The 19,789-nt window shown below is 34.2% G+C and overlaps 2 protein-coding genes across 2 annotated transcripts; both read left to right on the top strand.

Annotated features, from left to right (window-relative positions):
* Nucleotides 1-260: 260 nt before the first annotated feature.
* On the top strand, nt 261-5,110 carry LOC110900275 (proteasome subunit beta type-1). The gene is made up of 7 exons (XM_022147178.2): nt 261-421; nt 508-615; nt 2,725-2,806; nt 2,899-3,028; nt 3,107-3,249; nt 4,230-4,316; nt 4,870-5,110. The coding sequence occupies exons 1-7, from the start codon at nt 375-377 to the stop codon at nt 4,942-4,944; spliced, it is 672 nt and encodes a 223-aa protein (XP_022002870.1). The 5' UTR covers nt 261-374; the 3' UTR covers nt 4,945-5,110.
* Nucleotides 5,111-10,232: 5,122 nt separating this feature from the next.
* LOC110900276 (probable protein S-acyltransferase 14) lies at nt 10,233-18,699 on the top strand. Its single transcript, XM_022147179.2, has 7 exons — nt 10,233-10,815; nt 14,648-14,870; nt 15,451-15,542; nt 16,416-16,539; nt 16,949-17,034; nt 17,121-17,186; nt 18,266-18,699. Exons 1-7 carry the CDS (start codon nt 10,606-10,608, stop codon nt 18,389-18,391), a joined length of 927 nt encoding a protein of 308 aa, XP_022002871.1. The 5' UTR covers nt 10,233-10,605; the 3' UTR covers nt 18,392-18,699.
* The last annotated feature ends 1,090 nt before the right edge of the window (nt 18,700-19,789 follow it).

Genomic DNA, 19,789 nt, shown 5'->3' with positions numbered 1-19,789 from the left:
ATGTCTCTTTCTTTTCAGTTGAGCTAAAGTAATGTCTATTTTGGACCCAAACACAAAACACAAGTCAAAAGAGTAAAACCCACGGATGGTTTTTGTGGTTTGTCAAAATAACACCTTTAGTCTCTACCTTTTAAAAATTACACTAATAGTCCCTCTGGTTGAAATTATGCGATTTTCCTATAAAAGATTTCACGTTAAACTTGAGGGACTAAAGTGCAAACCTCCCCATTTCAAACTCACATGTTTTCTTGATAGAAAAGAAATCAAACAAAACAACCCAAAAAGGGTTCTTCTTCTTCACAACACCAAAACACACACTGAGCTTCGTGATCTAACCTCCAAAACCCTAATTTCACCATCAATCAATCATCATCATGACGAAGGAACACGCTAACTGGTCTCCATACGACAACAACGGAGGGTAAGCAATGCATACGCCCTTAATTAACCCTAATATTATTCAAGATCTAATTTTATTATTCGATTGTTTGATTTGTGTATTTGCAGCACTTGTGTGGCGATTGCTGGTGCGGATTACTGTGTGATTGCTGCGGATACTCGGATGTCTACCGGTTACAGTATTCTCACCCGAGATTACTCCAAAATCTGTAAATTGTATGATTTGTTTTGGTTTAGTTTTTGTTTTGTGTTAGTTTTTACGGTTATGTTTTATTTTTGTGTTGATTTGTTGTGTGTGAATGGTAATCTGGTTTAAGATTAGGAGTTAGGGTTTGTAGATGTTTACAAATTCAAAACTGTTCAGCTGAAATTGTGGATAGAGGTATAAGTTGATTATTTTATCTGAGTGAAGGATTTACAAGATTATAGGGAAGTGTTCAGGGCTTGTTCGTTAGACATTAAGGATTGAATTTAGATAATAAGACAATTAAGTCATAGGTGGCTACTACCACTACCAGCTTGGTAAATTTACATGTATGTTGATAATCATTTTCTTTTAATGCTGTCCTTGTTGAGTGCGTTTGGCACTGTCAATGGCGCAAGGCGCAAAAGGTGAGCCTTTTGCGCCTTGGGCCTAGGCGAAAGGTGTTCAAAAAGCGAGGGCCTGAGATAAGCAAGACGCGTAGGCATAGTTATTAAAGCGAGCGCCTAGGCGCGGGCCCAACAAATCGCCTTGAGTGCGCCTCGCGCCTTTAATCTTCAGGTTAGTTCATGTATGCAGTATGCCAATAATTTTCTGCATAGTTATTAAGGCAAGCCCCTAGGCGTAAATAAATCCCCGGGCCCAACAAATCGCCGTGAGTGCGTCTCGTGCCTTTAATAACTATGCGCGTAGGATAAGCATATCGTTTTTAGGGATTTCGGATATGTTTTAGAATTATATAGGGCTAGTTTTGGCTGATTCCAGACTGTTTTTGGATGTTTCAGACCAGTTTGGCAAGAATTTGTAGATGTTTGCCAGAATTTACAGAATTTGGCCGGGACCTCACTCACCGGAAAGTCACTTAAGCGTCTGGATGTTCATGAGACGCTTTCCTTGTGACTTGTCTCATCTAATCTAAGGGTCTAGGCACTCACCCGAAGGGCTTATGACAACATAGCTCTGTAGTCATTGAACACACTCACAAATGAGTAGTAGGCACCCATGCTTTCATTTCAGATAGTCAATACTTGTTTGTGAAGAAATATACTTATATACAAGACAAAATATAACCTCGAGTTGATGTGTTTGGTTGATTATGAACATATTGATTCATACCAGAGGTACTGTTGCATGAAGGATGCAATAGGGTTGTAGAACACGAGTAATTATTTGAGTTGGTTGTATAGTTGGAAGACGGAAAATTAGTATTCATGATTCTTGGGGTTGCTGTTATTCTGTCAAATACTTTCACTTGGGGACTAAATTATTCATGCTCATGTATTTGTACCAAAGTGAAATCTTTTATCAAATCTCTTTGGGTGGCACTTTTTTGCCTGGCATTAAAAAGAACAAAAAAGCTTTTGAAGATCTCAGATTTTCATGATGCAAGGACAATCTTGTTTAGGGTGTTGGTGTTATACGTATTTGTTCATAGTGTTGGTTTCTTTAAATATCAGACAAGGAGTAAAATGCCATTTCCGTCCCTTAGGTTTGGCCACTTTGCGATTTTTGTCCAAAGGTTTGTTTTTCATCCAAAAAGTTTGAAATCTTGGCATTTTCATTCTCGAGGGCCAAATTTTGAGGGACGAAAGGCGCAATAAATTGCCAAACCTCAAGGATGAAAATGGCAAGATTTTGAAACGACCCATATGCAAAAAAACAACATTTGGATTAAAGTCGCAAAAGTGGCCAAATCTCAGAGACGAAAATGGCATTTTACTCATCATGTCTGATAACCTTTTTTAGATGCTTTATGATTAGGGAGCACACTTTTGGTGAATGGAAAACGTTTATGAATCATAACTCAATTAGTTAATATATTATATATATCCACTCAAAAAATTTCTCAACGTTCATCGTGTAGGGCATATACATGCATTGCAATGTAGTTTTCATAAGATGTAATATATCGAAACAGCACGGTGTTGTTTGTTGGTTTCCCTTTCTCTGATATTATAAGCACGTGCGTTTGTGAACACTACATTAAAATGACTGCTTTGTTCTTGATTCTCCTTGGTTTGCTTGAAAAAGCATAAATTAAGCTTTTTTTTTTTCTTTTTTAAAGAAATGATCTCTGAACTAGAATAACAAAAAAATTATTATGTTCAAATATATACTTTCAGAGCGGACAAGAGCTTCATGGCTTCTTCGGGTTTCCAGGCTGATGTGAAAGCACTCCAAAAGGTTCTGTCTTCCAGACATCTGGTAAGATTCTTTTGAACTTTTTTTTTTTATGTTTTATGCTTTGTTTTTTAAATTTTGTAAGGATGTTGATGTTTTCTACATTTCTTTTACAGATTTATCAACACCAGCACAACAAACAAATGAGCTGCCCTGCTATGGCACAGCTTCTCTCTAACACCCTCTACTACAAGCGTTTCTTCCCTTATTACGCCTTTAATGTTCTTGGTGGTCTCGATGGGGAAGGTATGTTGGATTTATGGTTTTAGTTGTGTAGCATTTCGTTGAAATGTGTAGTAACGGAATTCAATTTGTAATTTGAAGGAAAGGGATGTGTTTTCACATATGATGCCGTTGGATCGTATGAGAGGGTTGGATACAGTGCTCAAGGTTCTGGTGCCACCCTCATCACTCCGTTTCTGGATAACCAGCTTAAATCCCCGAGCCCTCTTCTGTTACCTGCAAAGGTATGGGTTCAACTCTCTCTCTCTCTCTCTCTCTCTCTCTCTCACACACACACACACACAGGGGTGTTTAAAAAGCTCGTAGCATGCGGCTCGCTCAGAGAAAACTCGGTTGTAAACGAGCCAGCTCGGCTCGGCTTGATTTGTAAATGACCTGAGCTCGCGAGCCGGCTCGAATTATTTTATTTAATATAAATTAATTAATTTTAGGAATATTGGATTTTAATAATCCCAACTATTCGTCATTGGCTGCCAACAGTCCCAACTTTAAAAATAACCACTAGCAGTCCCAATTATTGACATATTGGCCACCAATGGACCCTGACTAATAGAACCGTAACGCCGTTAGTCTTCGATTGCTGGAAAACCGTTTTTGGCCAGAAAAAAGGTTTCTAAAGGTCCGATCTAAGGTTACAAAGAGGTTTAGGACGAAAATGTTGAGTTTTCCGGCCAAAAAGAAGTTTTCCGGCAACTTAATTGAGGCTTTTACCAGGAAAAGGTTACTAAAAGTCCGTAATAAGGTTAAAAAGAGGTTTGGGACAAAAATGTTGAGTTTTCCGGCGAAAAACGTTTTTACGGCGACCGGAGACTAACGGCGTTAGTGTTCTGTTAGTTAGGGTCCATTGGAGGCCAATATGTTAATAGTTGGGACTGCGAGGGGTTATTTTTGAAGTTGGGACTGTTGGCGGCCAACGACGAATTGCTGGGATTATTAAAATCCAATATTTCTTAATTTTAAATGTATTAAAATAAAATTATGTGAGTTAAAAAGATGCCATGTCAGCAAAAACATGCCATGTGTGTATCCAGTGCGTAAGTCACAATCAAAATGATCAATGGAACTAAATCACAATGACTAAATTAATATTGTACAACAATATTAATTACATTTTTAAATATTTATAAGCATACACTGGTCAAAATTTGTTTTTTTTTTCTCAAGCATTAAACTTGCATGTTATACTACTTGTATCGGTGCACAGGACGCTGTTACCCCACTTTCAGAAGCTGAAGCAGTTGATTTGGTGAAGACTTGTTTCTCATCAGCAACAGAAAGAGATATTTACACTGTGAGTTCATAATATGAATCCATCTTAGCGAGAAATGATAAATAAATAAATATCTACTTTCAAAAAACAAATAATTTTCTGAGTGAATTTCAAAGATTGTCCTTTATCTTTATACCCATTTTCAGGCATTGTCCTTTATGTTCAAAATTGACGAGTTTTGTCCTTTAAGTTTTCATATCATACACGTTTTGTCCTTTAGGCCTAACGCAGTTAGTTTTTTCAGTTAAATTTGCTTATATGCTTTGCACGTGTGGGCATTTTTGTCAATTCAAAGGTAAGTTCAATGGCAGATTTACAGCTCAAAGCTTCTGCAACCTTTGAATTGACAAAAATGCCCTCATGTGCAAAGCACATGACCAAATTTAACTGAAAAATCTAACTGGGTTAGGCCTAAAGGACAAAACGTGTATGATATGAAAACATAAAGGACAAAACTCGTCAATTTTGAACATAAAGGACAGCGTCTGAAAATAGGTATAAAGATAAAGGACAATCCTTGAAATTCACTCTAATTTTCTTGATTCTAATGCATTCTTTAATTTATATTTTGCAGGGAGACAGTGTTGAAATTATGATCGTAAATGCCAGTGGTGTTCGCCGTGAAGTTGAACAACTGCGCAAAGATTAGTTACGAAATGAGCTTTCTGAAGATTGTGAATTTGTTGTCTTGTTGGTTCTTTTCATGAATTAAGCTTAAACTTTATTAGATTAAAAGCGTGTTTAATACTTTGAACATTCAAGATCTTGGATTTATAATCACATGAAACTTGTGTTCTTGAACTTATTTTCGTTCAGTAATTTGTTCGAGTGTTTTCTTTATTTTAGTAGCCTTCAGGGGAAAAAGTCGTTTTATTCTGTTTGACACAGGCTAATTTTTGGAAAAGAAATCGAGTGTTCAGACTTGATCTGACCCCGAATGAAGTTCAGATTTTGAGATCTAAAAGTAGGGCTGTAAACGAACCAAACGAACACGAACAAGGCCATGTTCGTGTTCGTTCGTTAAGAAAATTAACATGTTCGTGAGTTGTTCACAAATGCATACCGAACATAAGTTTATGTCCGTGTTCGTTTGTTAATGAAATTTAGTTGTTCAGGAACAGTTCGTGAACACTTGTCTCGAACGCAAGCAAATAAAAACAAACGCAAACGAACATTTAACTTGAAAATAAAAAAAAACATTATTATCCTTAAACATTGGATATAAGTAGTTAAATACAACCATCAAATAATGAATCAAGTTTAACTAATTTAGACATAAATCAAATAATTATCCCAAAAAATGTCTTAGACGTCCAAATTTTAGCTAACTTAGAAAAAATAGGGTTTCAAGTTTTCAATATGTTTAGATAAACGGTTTATTATTTATTATCTTTTTTGATATAACCAAACGGACACGAACGAACGTAAACGGACATATTACCGAACGTTCGTGAACGTAGTCGAATGAACGAGACCTATGTTCGTGTTCATTCGCTAAGCTAACCGAACGAAATTTTTTGTTCGTGTTCGTTTGTTAAGCTAATCAAACGGACATAAACGAACTACCCGCCGAACGGTTCATGAACTGTTCGTTGAACGTTCGGTTCATTTACAGCCCTATCTAAAAGTATGTAGGTTTAGGGGCGGAACTAGAGATGTCATGTGGGTGTTCGTTGACCCGTTAGTCACTACAATTTCTTGGATTTTTATGCAGAACATACGAGGTTTTTTTTGTTCATAAAAAAATATAAGTTGGACACTTTATTTATAATCAATAGAGAAATGAATCTTATGCTGACCTTAATTAATTAAAAAGTTCTGTTTCGGTCACTAAAAGAAATGAATCTTATGTGACCCTGATTAAAAAGTTTTGTTTCGGTCACCAAGTTTTTCTCATATTAATCCAGAATGTATCATTAAACATCATTTGGTATTACAACAGACCATATTTTGTTAAAAAAAAAAACAGTAGATCATTAGTTTAGTGGGGGTGTTTGGAAAAATCTTAAGAGCAAGAGTGCATATTTTTTTCAAGAAGATTAGCTTAAATAATCTAATTAAATACTTATTAATAGTTATAGTTAATAGTTTGGAGTAATACAACTCAAATTCAAATGTTGCATTCACATTTTGGATAAGTAACACACACACACGTCCACTTCTAAAGTATAATGTCAAATTACTGGTTTTTTCAATTGAAAATTAATGCCAAAATACAAGTCAAGAATTCATGAAAATTTAAATTTGAAGTATTATAATAAACCATTGTGTTTATCTCCTTTTTATAGGGTAGATACAAAACAATACAAACTTATGAGTATCGAAATGTTATAAAATGTTCAAACCATTGTGTTTATCTCCCTTTTATAGGGTAAGATCTAAATAAGGTATGCTGAGTCTAGTTATGAAATAGACTTTCTAAATTAACACGTAATTATTCAAGTAAAAGACTCAAACGTTTTTACATAGAAAAATAAATTCAAGTAAAAGATTCAAACGTTTCCACATAGATAAATAAATAAATCAAAATTTGCAAAACTTAGTAAAAAAATGGTTATGTCAAAATTGGGGATCTAGATAATGGAATCGGTCGATCTAGATACTGGAATCAGTCTGTTGAGACATTTCTGTCCATTACTTATGGGCCTTGTAACTCCAAACGTAGCCCAAGTTATGTCCAATTTAAGTTGGGTCATTTTCTAGCCTATTTGCCTATAACTAATGGTCAAAGTACTAGCCCGCTAGCTTATGGACGAACTTCGTCATCTTTCCAAGTAAATAGAAAACAAATAAATAAAGGCATACTTTGGCTATTGGAAATTTTAGTATAAATCTTACAATATCATAATATTGTAGAATTAGAGTTAATGACTTGTTCTCTAAGTCCTACATCGCCGTGACGATCAAGTTCTTCAGTGATCTTCACACAACTATCAAACTCCGTAACTAAAGAGAAAACCCCATAAACAAATAACTTTTTTATAAACAACTTTTATCTTAGTGTATAACCTTGTAATTGTTCAAGAGAAGACTCCATAAACAAATAACTGTTTTTAAACAACTTTTATCTTAGTTTATAACTTTGTAATTGTTTAATAGTAATACTACATACTGCAGTTTCAATTACATAAAATCGTTTTTTTTTTTAATTTTTTTTAATTTTTTTTTTGTATTTTAAAAGTTCATAAACTCACCAAAAATTAAGATACTAGTATAATAACAAGTTTTCTTATAATATAAAATTTAGTATAATATGATAGGAGAGGATTGGTAGGTACCATGATAAAAGAAAATGTAACTAAATAAGAACCCGTCAACATTGGATTGCTTGTTCAATTTCTTTTCCTATGAGAAAAGTTCTATTTTCAACATTCTATTGGATCAAATAACACCCAACTACCAATTTGACTTTTTACTTAAAAGGAGCAATATGAGTTTTTTTTTTTTTTTATGGTTGATGGAAGATGGTGTGTCGAGCTCGTTGTCATAAACATTTCGAAAAAGGTTGTCACAAGCCGAAGCTGATAAACTAGAAAGTCAGATTATAGAAGAGAAAGGGGTTAAACTCGCCGGTTTTTGAAGCAATTGGGTTTAAAATAAGAATAAAGGTTGATTCGGATGAGTTGGTTGTATCGCATGATGACACAATTCTCGTTGGCGAGTAAAGTAAACAAAAAGAAAAGTATTAAAGCTTTTATTATTATTATTATTATTATTATTATTATTATTATTATTATTATTATTATCATATAAAAAGTATTATGTATAACAAATTATTGGGTCTTTTCAAAACATATGACAATAAGTATGTGTAAATTTAATTGAGGACCAAGTCTTTGCTTCATTCTCATTCGCCATTGAGAACATCTTGTTGAATTTGATGTCTTTTGGGCAACTTACACAATGTCAATTCATAGTCATAGTGGCTTGTTGATCACTTCTTTGTTTCTACACACCTTTTTTACAGGAAAAATCATGAATAAAATAAACATTTAGAAGAAAGGATAAATATGTAGTGAACACGTATGTCTCATATATGCAAACAAATTGATGAAGTTTTTTAGGAGAGAGTTAAGGGTAATGAAATGGATGAGAGAATGGAATGGATCAGGTAATAGAATGGACAACGAAATGAAATGGATCATTCTATTTCATTGTGATGTTTGGTTACTCATATGTGAATAGAATAAATCATTACTTTGTACAATTTAAGAAAACAAAAAAGATGAAGTAACGAAACACAATTGTATTAAAAATGACAAAAATATTTTTTTTCGAACAGTAAAAATATAATTGCATCAATAATAATAATAATAATAATAATAATAATAATAATAATAATAATAATAATAATAATAATAATAATAATAATATATTAATCGTAAAAAAATTAATAATAAATTTTTTGATATATATTAATATTAGTATGAATAATAATATAAATATAAATATAAATATAAATATAATAATAATAATATATTTCTTTTCATTCCTTGAAGGAATGAAAAAAAAACACTCTCATGCCAAGGAATGGAAATTGTTATATTTAGAAGGAGTTACATTCCTTTGGAATGCACCATTCCATTACCACATGATAACCAAACATGTTCCTTTTCATTCCATCAGATTATCAGAATGATCCATTCCATTCCACCTTCTATTCCTTCATACCAAACGCTACCTAAGGGTCTGTTTGGTATGGGGTAATGGAATGGGCAAGGTAATGGAATGGACAATGGAATGAAATGGATCATTCCATTCCATTGTGATGTTTGGTTACACATATGTGAATAGAATAAATTACTACTTTGTACATTTTGATAAAAAAAAAGAAATAACGAAATACAGTTGTATTAAAAACGACAAAAATATAATTGCCTCAATAATAATAATAATAATAATAATAATAATAATGGTAAAATAATTAATACTAACATTTTTTATATATATTAATATTAGTATTAATATAAATATATATAAATATAAACATTAATATAATAATAATAATAATAATAATAATAATAAATTTATATTTCATTCCATTCCTTGAAGGAATGAAAAAAAAAACATCCCCTTACCAAGGAATGAAAATTGTTATATTTGGAAAGAGTTACATTCCTTTGGAATGCTCAATTCCATTGCCCCATCATAAGCAAACATGTTTCTTTTCATTCCATGAGAATGAACCATTCCATTCCACCTTCTATTCCTTCATACCAAACGCTACCTAAATATCATTTTAGTCCCTATGGTTTGAGTTATTTTGTCAATTTAGTTCAAAGGTTTTATTATTTGTATGTGGGTCCAAAAAGATTTCATCATTGCCATTTTAGTCCACTGAGTTAACTTAATCCATTTTTTCGTTAACGAGAAGGGCAATTTGGTCATTTTATATGTACTTCTGTGAACTAGAAGGGTAATTCAGCCATATAAAATGACCGAATTGCCTTTATCGTTAACAGAAATAATAGATAAAGTTAACCTAGTGGACTATAATGACAACAGTGAAACCTTTTTGGACACACAGACGAAAAATGAAACCTTTGTACTAAACCGACAAAATGACTCAAACCACATAGACTAAAATGACATTAAATACCATTCATAATAAATAAAAACAAATTACAATACATCACCATTTAAACTTTCTAACTTTTTTTTGTTAGGAAGCACACCACTTAGCAACAAACTTTTTTTCTTTTATGTTTGGAAAAAAAAACTAAAAAATTATAGTTACCATTACCAACAGAATAAAAAGGACCACAAGCTAAACAATAAAAAATGGCCACAATGTAATTAGTAGAATATAAATATGACTTAAAAAAGATATCAAACAAATAAAAAAAATATATATCTAATTTGTATCTAATCCATTGTCACAAGTGATCATTCATCTAGAAGGGAATAAATTACACATCCCTTTATCTACATTCAATGCAACTTAAAACAACCATTTACTACTAATTTCAGTATAATTTCACCTTCATATATCTAATCACACCCTTGTTCAACAAAAAAACCCATCCCTCTCTTTCCTCTTTCACCCATGAATCCAACCCATCTCACCTCAAAATCATAAACCCACAACACCAAAATCAAAATCACAAAAATCCCAAAAAAATTCCCAAAAAGATCAAAAAAGAACACAACCCCACATACCTGACACACACCCATATCTCAAGATTCACAAATATTCAAACCCACAAATGGAAAAAGATCAAGAAAGATGAAATCTTGATTGATTTTCTTGAAAAGATCAAACCTTTTTTAGTTTTCTTGAATTTCTGGGTGATTGGTTTTGAAGGGTAGTATGTATAGATCTGGAGCTGTGATGGCTTGGAATGTGTTTAGATTTTGTACGGCACTCAGAGGGTTAGGTTCTGTAATGATCTTGTTGGTTCTTGGTGTTGTGGGTGTTTCTTATTACGCCGTCGTTTTGTCCATCTATGGCCCTGCTTTGACTTCTGGTGGTCTTGATTCGTTCATTGCACTTGTTGTGTTGGTCTTGTTTCATACTCTGGTAATAATCTTGAAGTTTTAGTAACTTTTTCTTTGAAATGCTGAATTGAACAATTTTTTTTTTTTTTTTTGGGGGGGGGGGGGGGGATACCCATATCATAACTTAATGAGATTTTGTATATGTGCTTTATTATGATTTTAGTGAAATTTGATTTGGATATGTGCTAAAGAACATGTTTTTTTTTTATAAAATCTTTGGTTGTAGATGTTGAAGTCACAATCTTGAAGTTTTACTAACTTTTTTCTTTGAAATGCTGAATTGAACAATTTTTTTTTTTTTGGGGGGGGGGGGGGGGGGGGGGGTGGGTGGGTTTGGAAATTTCAGATACCCATATCATAACTTAATGAGATTTTGTATATGTGCTTTATTATGATTTTAGTGAAATTTGATTTGGATATGTGCTAAAGAACATGTTTTTTTTTTTTTTTTTTTTTTTTTTTTTTAATAAAATCTTTGGTTATAGATGTTGAAGTCACAATCTTGAAGTTTTAATGAACTTATTCTTTGAAATGTTGAATTAAAGTGTGTGTTTTTTTTTCTTTACATATTTTTGCCTTTAGTTCTAAAATTAGTTAAACAAACTGAGTTTGGCCTTCTGCAAGTGATTATCATGTGAATTGATGCCCAAATTAGGAAATTTAGTTACCCAAATCATAATCTGGTGAGCTTTTGCATGTTTATTTGTGTTCTTAAATCTTGATTGTAATTTTAGTGAAATTTGATTTGAGTATGTGCTAAAGATCATGTTTTTTAGAGTAAGTTACAAAAATCGTCCTTTATGTATGTCACTTATTGCAAACTGTGTCCTTTGTCTTTAATAATTACAGAAAACGTACTCGATATTTGCAAACCCTTGCAAGTTATGTCCTTTAGCCCTAACTCAGTTAATTTTTTGTGGTGAAATCTGACCAAATGGACCCCACATGAGGGTATTTTGGTCATTTTACTCTCATGTGGGGTCCGTTTGGTCAGATTTAACCACAAAAATTAACTGAGGTAGGGCTAAAGGACATAACTTGCAATGGTTTGCAAACATCGAGTACGTTTTCTGTAATTATTGAAGACAAAGGACATAGTTTGCAATAAGTGACAGACATAAAAGACGATTTTTGTAATTTACTCTTTTTAAAAAAATAAAAATCTTTGGTTGTAGATGTTAAAGTCACAATCTTGAAGTTTCATTAACTTATTTCTTTGAAAGTTGAATTAAAGTGGGGTCTTTACTTGTAAGGTTAGTGAAACAAACTGAGTTTGACCTTCTACAAGTGGTTATGATGCGAATTGATACTTAAATTGGGAAATTTTGGTACCCAAATCATAATCTATAGCTTTTGTATGTGTATGTGTGTTGTTGATTCTTATTTTAGTGAAATCTGATTTGGGTATGTGCTAAAGATCATGCTATGAGATGTAAATTGATACACAAGTTGGGAGATTTTAGTTACCCAAATCATAATCTAATGAGCTTTTGCATGTGCATGTGTTCTTGATTCTTGTTTTAGGAAAATTTGTTTTGGGTATGTGCTAAAGATCATGTTTTTATAGAATCTTTGGTTGTAGATGTTAAAGTCACTTAATTATTGGGATAAATGTAGTGTTACTTAAGTGTTTGTTACTTTAAACAAGAGTAAAATGTACGGATAGTCCCCGTGGTATGGTGAAATTTCACATTTAGTCCCCAACTTTTCAAAATTACACTCTTAGTCCCTGTGGTTTGATAATTTGTTACTCGGGTAGTCCTCAAAGCGGATGGAGGTTAGTTTTTCTGGTTAAGTGGGTGTGAAATGACAAGGACTATCCGAGTAACAATTTGTCAAACCACAGGGACTATCCGAGTAACAACTTGTCAAACCACAGGGACTATTCGAGTAACCTTCATCCGCTTTAAGGACTATCCGAGTAACAACTTGTCAAACTACAGGGACTAAGAGTGTAATTCTGAAAAGTTGGGGACTAAAGGGAAATTTCACCAAACCACAGGGACTATCCGTGCATTTTACTCCTTAAACAACTTATTATCTGATTATGATTCTTCATGTTACCACTATAATCTGTTACTCACTTTGAAAACAAACATCTATACGCCCCCAAAACCTATTATCTGAGGTTTTGTCTGTCATTTTTTTGGCAAATTGGATTTAAATAATCCCAGCTTTCTCAATTTGGCCGATAATAATCCCAACTCAGTTATTGGCCGATAATAATCCGAACGGGTCCACTTTTGGCCGATAATAGTCCGCCGTTAAAAATAGCTTAACGGAGTTAAGCTTTTTCCGAATTACAAACTGATGTTTTATGGATTTTGATCAGAACGAGGATACGAGTCGGTTTATGTAAAACTTACCTCGAAACGATGCTTCAAACGGCTTGATTTTTGTTAATTAGAAGTTTAAACACCCGAATTGAAGCATTGAAGCACCGTTTTCGTCGTTTGGGGCAGTATTTCGAGGTAAACTTTACATCAATCAACTCGTATTCTCGTTCTAATCAAAAGCCCTAAAACATCAGTTTTTAGTTTGGAAAAAAAACTTAACTCTGTTAAGCTATATTTAACGCAGGCTATTATCGGCCAAAAGTGGACCAGTTCGGATTGTTATCAGCCAATAACTGAGTTGGGATTATTATCGGCCAAATCGAGAAAGTTGGGATTCTTTAAATCCAGTTTGCCTTTTTTTTTCTTTTTTTTTCTGATCCTTGATTTCATTTATATCAATTTTCTCATATTTCATACCCTGGTAATCTTTTCCTTTTTTACTTCCAAGCTTTTACTAAATTTTTGGGTGTTTTTGTTTTAATTTTAAGAATTTGGGTTTCTGGTTTGCATGTTTAATATGTGTGTGTGTGTGTTTTTACCAAGTATTTTAATTTTTCATTTATTAAAATAACCTGAGATGACCGTATGCAAAGCATCATGTTCTTAATTTATGTCCCTGCTTGTGAAAAATAATAAATTTCAGCTTCATGGGTCTTAAAATACCAATTTTGGATTGTCTACGCATTCTTGATTCTTATTTTAGTAAAATGTGACTTGATTACATGCAAAAGAATATGGTTTTATAGGTTACAGCTAGGCTGCAAACGAACCAAACGTTCGGCGAACAGTTCGTGAACCGTTCGGCGGGAAGTTCGTTTGTGTTCGTTCGTTTATTAAACAAACGAACAAGAACAAGAAATTCCGTTCGTTTGGTTAAATGAACAAACATGAATAGAGGTCGTGTTCGTTCGTGAACGTTCGGTAACGGGTTCGTTTGTGTTCGATACTTCATTAGTGTTTTTAGTTTTTATATTTATTTAAATACTTTAAAATTCCAACAAATTAAATATTAATAAGTGTCGGTGTATTATATATTCTGTTCATGAACGATTGTTTGTGTTCGTTTGTTTCCATTTGTGTTCATGAACATTAGTTTGTGCTCATTTGTGTTCATGAACATTAGTTTGTGCTCATTTGTGTTCATCAACGTTCGTTGCCTAAAATTAACAAACAAACACAAACGACCACGAACAAGTTCATTTCCTTAACAAACGAACACGAACATATAATCTCGTTCGATAAGTGTTCGTGAACGGTTCGCAAACATATATATTTCTTAACAAACGAACACAAGCAAGGTCTTGTTCGTGTTCGTTCGGTTCGTTACCAGTCATTACTAAATCCGCTGTACTTTTCAAAATGTTGTAATTTTGACCAAAAGACCCTATAATATGCTGATTAAGTTCAATGTTTTTATCATTTTTGTAACTATTTTTTAAGTTCAATGACAATTTTAAATGAAGTGAAATTGCATTTCTAATTATTGCATTTTTTTTTTGGGTAATTATGTTAATGCAGTTGGTAATGCTATTATGGAGTTATTTCTCTGTGGTTCTTACTGACCCTGGTGGTGTGCCACCTAACTATAGACCGATAGTAGATGAAGAAAGAGGGGATGTTGACCGGTTGACTGGATCCGAATTCAGTTCGTTGACCACATCCGAACCAACACACGCAAGAATCCGCTATTGTCGAAAGTGTAACCATATAAAACCTCCTCGTTGTCACCATTGTTCTGTTTGTAAGTTCAACTCTTTCACCCCCTTTGTTAGCAAAAAGAAGACCATTTTACAATCTTGAATGGTGTTTATAAACATTTTTTTCAGAGTAAACTGCCATTTTGGTCCCTGAGGTTTGGTCACTTTTGCCACTTTAGTCCAAAACTCAAACCTTTTGCATCTGGGTCCCTGTGGTTTCAGTTTTATTGCCATTTTAGTCCAAAAAGGAAATCAGGTCATATTTGTATTATAAAATCCTGCAATTTTGTCCTTTCCCTCAGGGGCAAATCAGGTCATATTTGTCTTATAAAATCTGGTATTTTTTTTATAATTTTTTTTTACCATTTTGCCCCTGAGGAAAAGGACAAAATAACAGGATTTTATAAGACGAATATGACCTGATTTCATTTTTGGATCAAAATGGCAATAAAACTGAAACGACAGGGACCAGATGCAAAAAGTTTGAGTTTTGGACTAAAGTGGCAAAAGTGATCAAACCTCAGGGACCAAAATGGCAGTTTACTCTTTTTTTCATTATCTTACAAATTTGTTTAGTTTATTGTATGAGGTCAGCATGATGACATGATTCAATCATCTATTTAGGTGGAAGGTGTGTGCTAAAAATGGACCATCATTGTGTGTGGGTCGTTAATTGTGTTGGTGCACAAAACTACAAGTACTTCCTTCTCTTCCTGGTATGTCCTCTGCTTTTCTTTTGCATAATATGTAATCAAAACAGGTGGGTCGGCTGACGGGTCAAAATGGGCCTGTTATAAGAACTATTAAGAAGTAATTACTGTGTTCGGGTCAAAACGGGTTCTCACCAAAATGGGCTTGGGTTGAAACGGGTTGTTTTTGTTAGACTATATTATTATGGGCCCATGGGCTCAGTTAGGTTTCTAGGGTTACTTATAATCTCTATATATTGTAACCTAAGGTGGGGCTGTGGGCTCACGCTAATAATTATAATAATAATATTATAGTCTAATAAGTTAAATGCCATTTTAGTCCCTGTGGTTTGGGCCATTTTGCCAGTTTAGTCCAAAGGTTTCATTTTTCGCCTGTGGGTCCAAAAAGATTTCACCGTTGCCATTTTAGTCCACTAGGCTAACTTCATCCATTTTTTTTGTTAACGAAAAGGGCAATTCGGTCATTTTATATGGCTGAATTACCCTGCTTACCTAACTGGTTAACAGAATTACATATAAAATGACCGAATTGCCCTTTTCGTTAACAGAAAAATGGATGAAGTTAGTCCGGTGGACTAAAACGGCAACGGTGAAACCTTTTTGGACCCACAGGCGAAAAATGAAACCTTTGAACTAAACTGACAAAATGGCCCAAACCACAGCCCAGGGATTAAAATGATTAACTCTAATAATAATAATTATATAGTCTAATAGTTTTAAATCAAATGGGTTCACAAACTATGTTTTGCTACGGATTATCTTTTACGACTTATTTTTACCATGCTTGATTATTTAATCACTTTTAAAATGCATGTCCGAACACCTCCTCTTATACTGGTTTACCTTGCAATGAATCTTTTACATTCTTGTTTGATGCAGTTTTATACGCTTCTCGAGACATCGCTTGTAACGTTATCCTTGTTACCGTATTTCGTAGCATTCTTTAGTGATGGAGAGATTGCCGGGTCCCCCAGCACGCTAGCAACCACTTTTCTTGCCTTTGGTATGATCTATTGAAGCCGAGTTAATTACTGTTTTCGTCCCTGTGGTTTGTCAAAAATCACTATTTCGGTCCATTAGTTTAAAATTTTCGATTTCAGTCCCCGTGGTTTCACTTTCGTAACCATTTCAGTCCACCTCGTAACTATTTCAGTCCCTGTACTTAACAGAATAATGGATTAAAATGGTTACGAAAGTGAAACCACAGGGACTGAAATGGTTACGAAAGTGAAACCACAGGGACTGAAATCGCAATTTTTAAACTAATGGACTGAAATAGTGATTTTTGACAAACCACAGGGACAAAAACAGTAATTAACTCATTGAAGCCGTATATTTACAATTCTATTCCCATCATTTTTCTTTATATCGGTTCACCTTTTTTACTTTATTATTTTTGGGTTTTCTTATAGTTTTGAACTTGGCTTTCGCGTTGAGTGTTTTCGGGTTTTTGATTATGCACGCGTCGCTTGTTTCCGGGAATACTACCACAATTGAGGTATCGCTTTCTTGTCTCTATAAAGTTTAAATAGAAAAGTTACTTGTAGTTGTTTTTTCACTCCAAATTTATGTCTTGTTTATTAGGCGTACGAGAAGAAAACCAGTCCAAAATGGCGATATGATCTCGGCAGAAAGAGGAACTTTGAACAGGTAATCCGTTCCGTTGTTATCTTTGATGCTATTTTCATGTGTGTGACAATGTGTATATCACACACACAAAAATTATCACATGATAAAAAAAAAGAGTAAATTGCATTTTACGTCCTTCAAGTTTGAGCCAAATTACAGTCGTTGTCCTTTAACTAACGAATTTACACAATGTTACTGTTTCTCATCAGGCGGTGTCCTTTTGCCCTAACCCAGTTAATTTTTCTGTTAACTCCTACCACATGCCACTCACATGAGGGCATAATGGTCATTTTCACTTTTTTTGTTAATATATATTTTTATTTAACTTTGTTTTCGTTATTAAGTGAAAATGAGCATTATGCCCTCATGTGAGTGGCACGCGTTAAGAGTTAACCGAAATAATTAACTGGGTTAAGCAAAAGGACAACGTCAGATGAGAGAGAAACGGTAACATAAAGGACACCCACTGTAATTTCGTTAGTTAAAGGACATCGCCTTCAATTTGGCCGAAAGTTAAAGGACGTAAAATGCAATTTACTCTAAAAAAAATTATTATACATAGGGGTGGGTGCAAACGAGCCGAGCTACTCGAGCTCGGCTCGAACGAGCCGAGCTTAAACGAGCTCGAGCCCGAGCCTAGAAACAAGCTCGTTTAGTAAACGAGCCCGAGTCCGAGCTTCGCTTATGGAGCTCGAGCCGGCTTGCGAGCCTAAACGAGCTTTTTGTTTATATATTTTTTATTAATATATTAAACATATATTTATATAATAATAATTACCATTTATATAAATATAAAAAATACGAAATTATATAATTAATATAAACTAATTAATAAATACTAAACGAGTCGAGCCCGAGCTTGAAAAATTACCTTCGAGCCGAGCTCGAGCTTTAGAACCGAGCTCAAGCTCGAGCTTTCATATGTTAAACGAGCTCGAGCTCGAGCCTGGTCGAGCTCGGGCTCGGCTCGTTTGCACCCCTAATAATATTTATACATATTAGTAGCATGGTTACACAACACAATAAGGCTGCATTTTTGTTGCCTTTTGTGTGCTCGTTGGTTTTATCGTCTTTAGCTTAAAATCTGGTGAACATTTCAGGTATTCGGGACCAGTGAAAGATACTGGTTTATTCCGGCTTACAGTGATGAAGATCTACGTAGAATGCCGGCACTACAGGGTCTCGAGTACCCATCAAAGCCCGATTTGGATTCCCAAGAGTTCTAAAACATGACACGAAAAACAAACATTTTTCTTCATTTATGGTATACATCAAACTGGTTACAACTAATTTCGTTCGGGCCTCGGGTTTTAAGCAGTAGCACTTCAGGATACATACATAGAAAGATGGCTATGAGAGCAGATGAAGCGGATTTCGACTTTAGACTAATTGGGTTTTGATGAAATTACTGTATGATTTAAGTGTTAAGGTTCACACGATATGTACATTAGTAACGTTTTCGCGAACTAATCATAATTAGTGAACTAGTTCTTTTTGTGATGGTTTGGTGTTTAATGTGACATTTGTGTCAAAAGTCTTGTAAGTTGTATGTTTTGGCTTTTATGATTGTAGAATAATAGCATTCACGCGGCTGAAGCAGTGGCAGATCTAGAAAATCCGCCAAGCCGTAACGTTTTATAAAAAAGCCGTAGCGAAATCGTAAAAACGTCAAATTTTTCCAAAATTTACACTAATTTTACACTACCGCCAGAGCGCCAAGCCGTAGCGGAGGTTGCCCCTTCTTATATGCTAGGTCCGCCCCTGGACACAAGGTGTTTATCTCCATGAAAGTGGTGCGAGTTTTGAGTTCCGCAAAGTGGGAACCGGTGGATTTTAGGAGTAAGTTTTAGAGGTGGGGTATGGTGGTGTTCGGATTGTCCACCATAGAAAACTTGTTCCGCATACGTGGTTGTGGACCTAATTTTTTTACCTTTCTCACTATGAGTTTGTGAGTGACTGGAAATTTAAATGCATGGATAGTCCCTGTGGTTTATCAATATTTCACTTTTAGTTCCAAACTTTCTAAGTTTCGCAAAGTGGGAACTGGTGGATTTTAGAAGATTTAGAGGTGGGGTATGGCGGTGTTCGGATTGTCTTGGATTGTCCGCCATAAAAAACTTGTTCCGCATACGCGGTTGTGGACCTGATTTTTTTTACCTTTCTCACTATGAGTTTGTAAGTGACTGGAAATTTAGAGTAAAATGCACAAATAGTCCCTGTGGTTTATCAGCATTTCACTTTTAGTTCCAAACTTTCTAAGTTCCGCAAAGTTGGAACTGGTGGATTTTAGGAGTAAGTTTTAGTGGTGGTATGGTAGTGTTCGGATTGTCCGCCATAAAAAAACTTGTTCCGCATACGCGGTTGTGGACCTATTTTTTTTTTACCTTTCTCACTATGAGTTTGTGAGTGACTGGAAATTTAGAGTAAAACGCACGGATAGTCCATGTGATTTGTCAGTATTTCACTTTTAGTTCCCAACTTTCTAAAATTACACTCATGTTCCCTGTGGTATGACAAGTTACTCGGGCAGTCTCTAAAGCAGATGAAGGTTAGTTTTTCAGTTAAGTGGGTGTGAAATGACTAAGGTGGTGTTTATTTTTCTAAAAAAGTTATGTGCATGCTCT

Source organism: Helianthus annuus, chromosome 13 (genome assembly GCF_002127325.2).
Source record: "Helianthus annuus cultivar XRQ/B chromosome 13, HanXRQr2.0-SUNRISE, whole genome shotgun sequence".
NCBI lineage: Eukaryota > Viridiplantae > Streptophyta > Magnoliopsida > Asterales > Asteraceae > Helianthus > Helianthus annuus.
The sequence above is the reverse complement of the archived record's forward strand: the minus strand, read 5'-3'. Positions and strand labels throughout refer to the sequence as shown.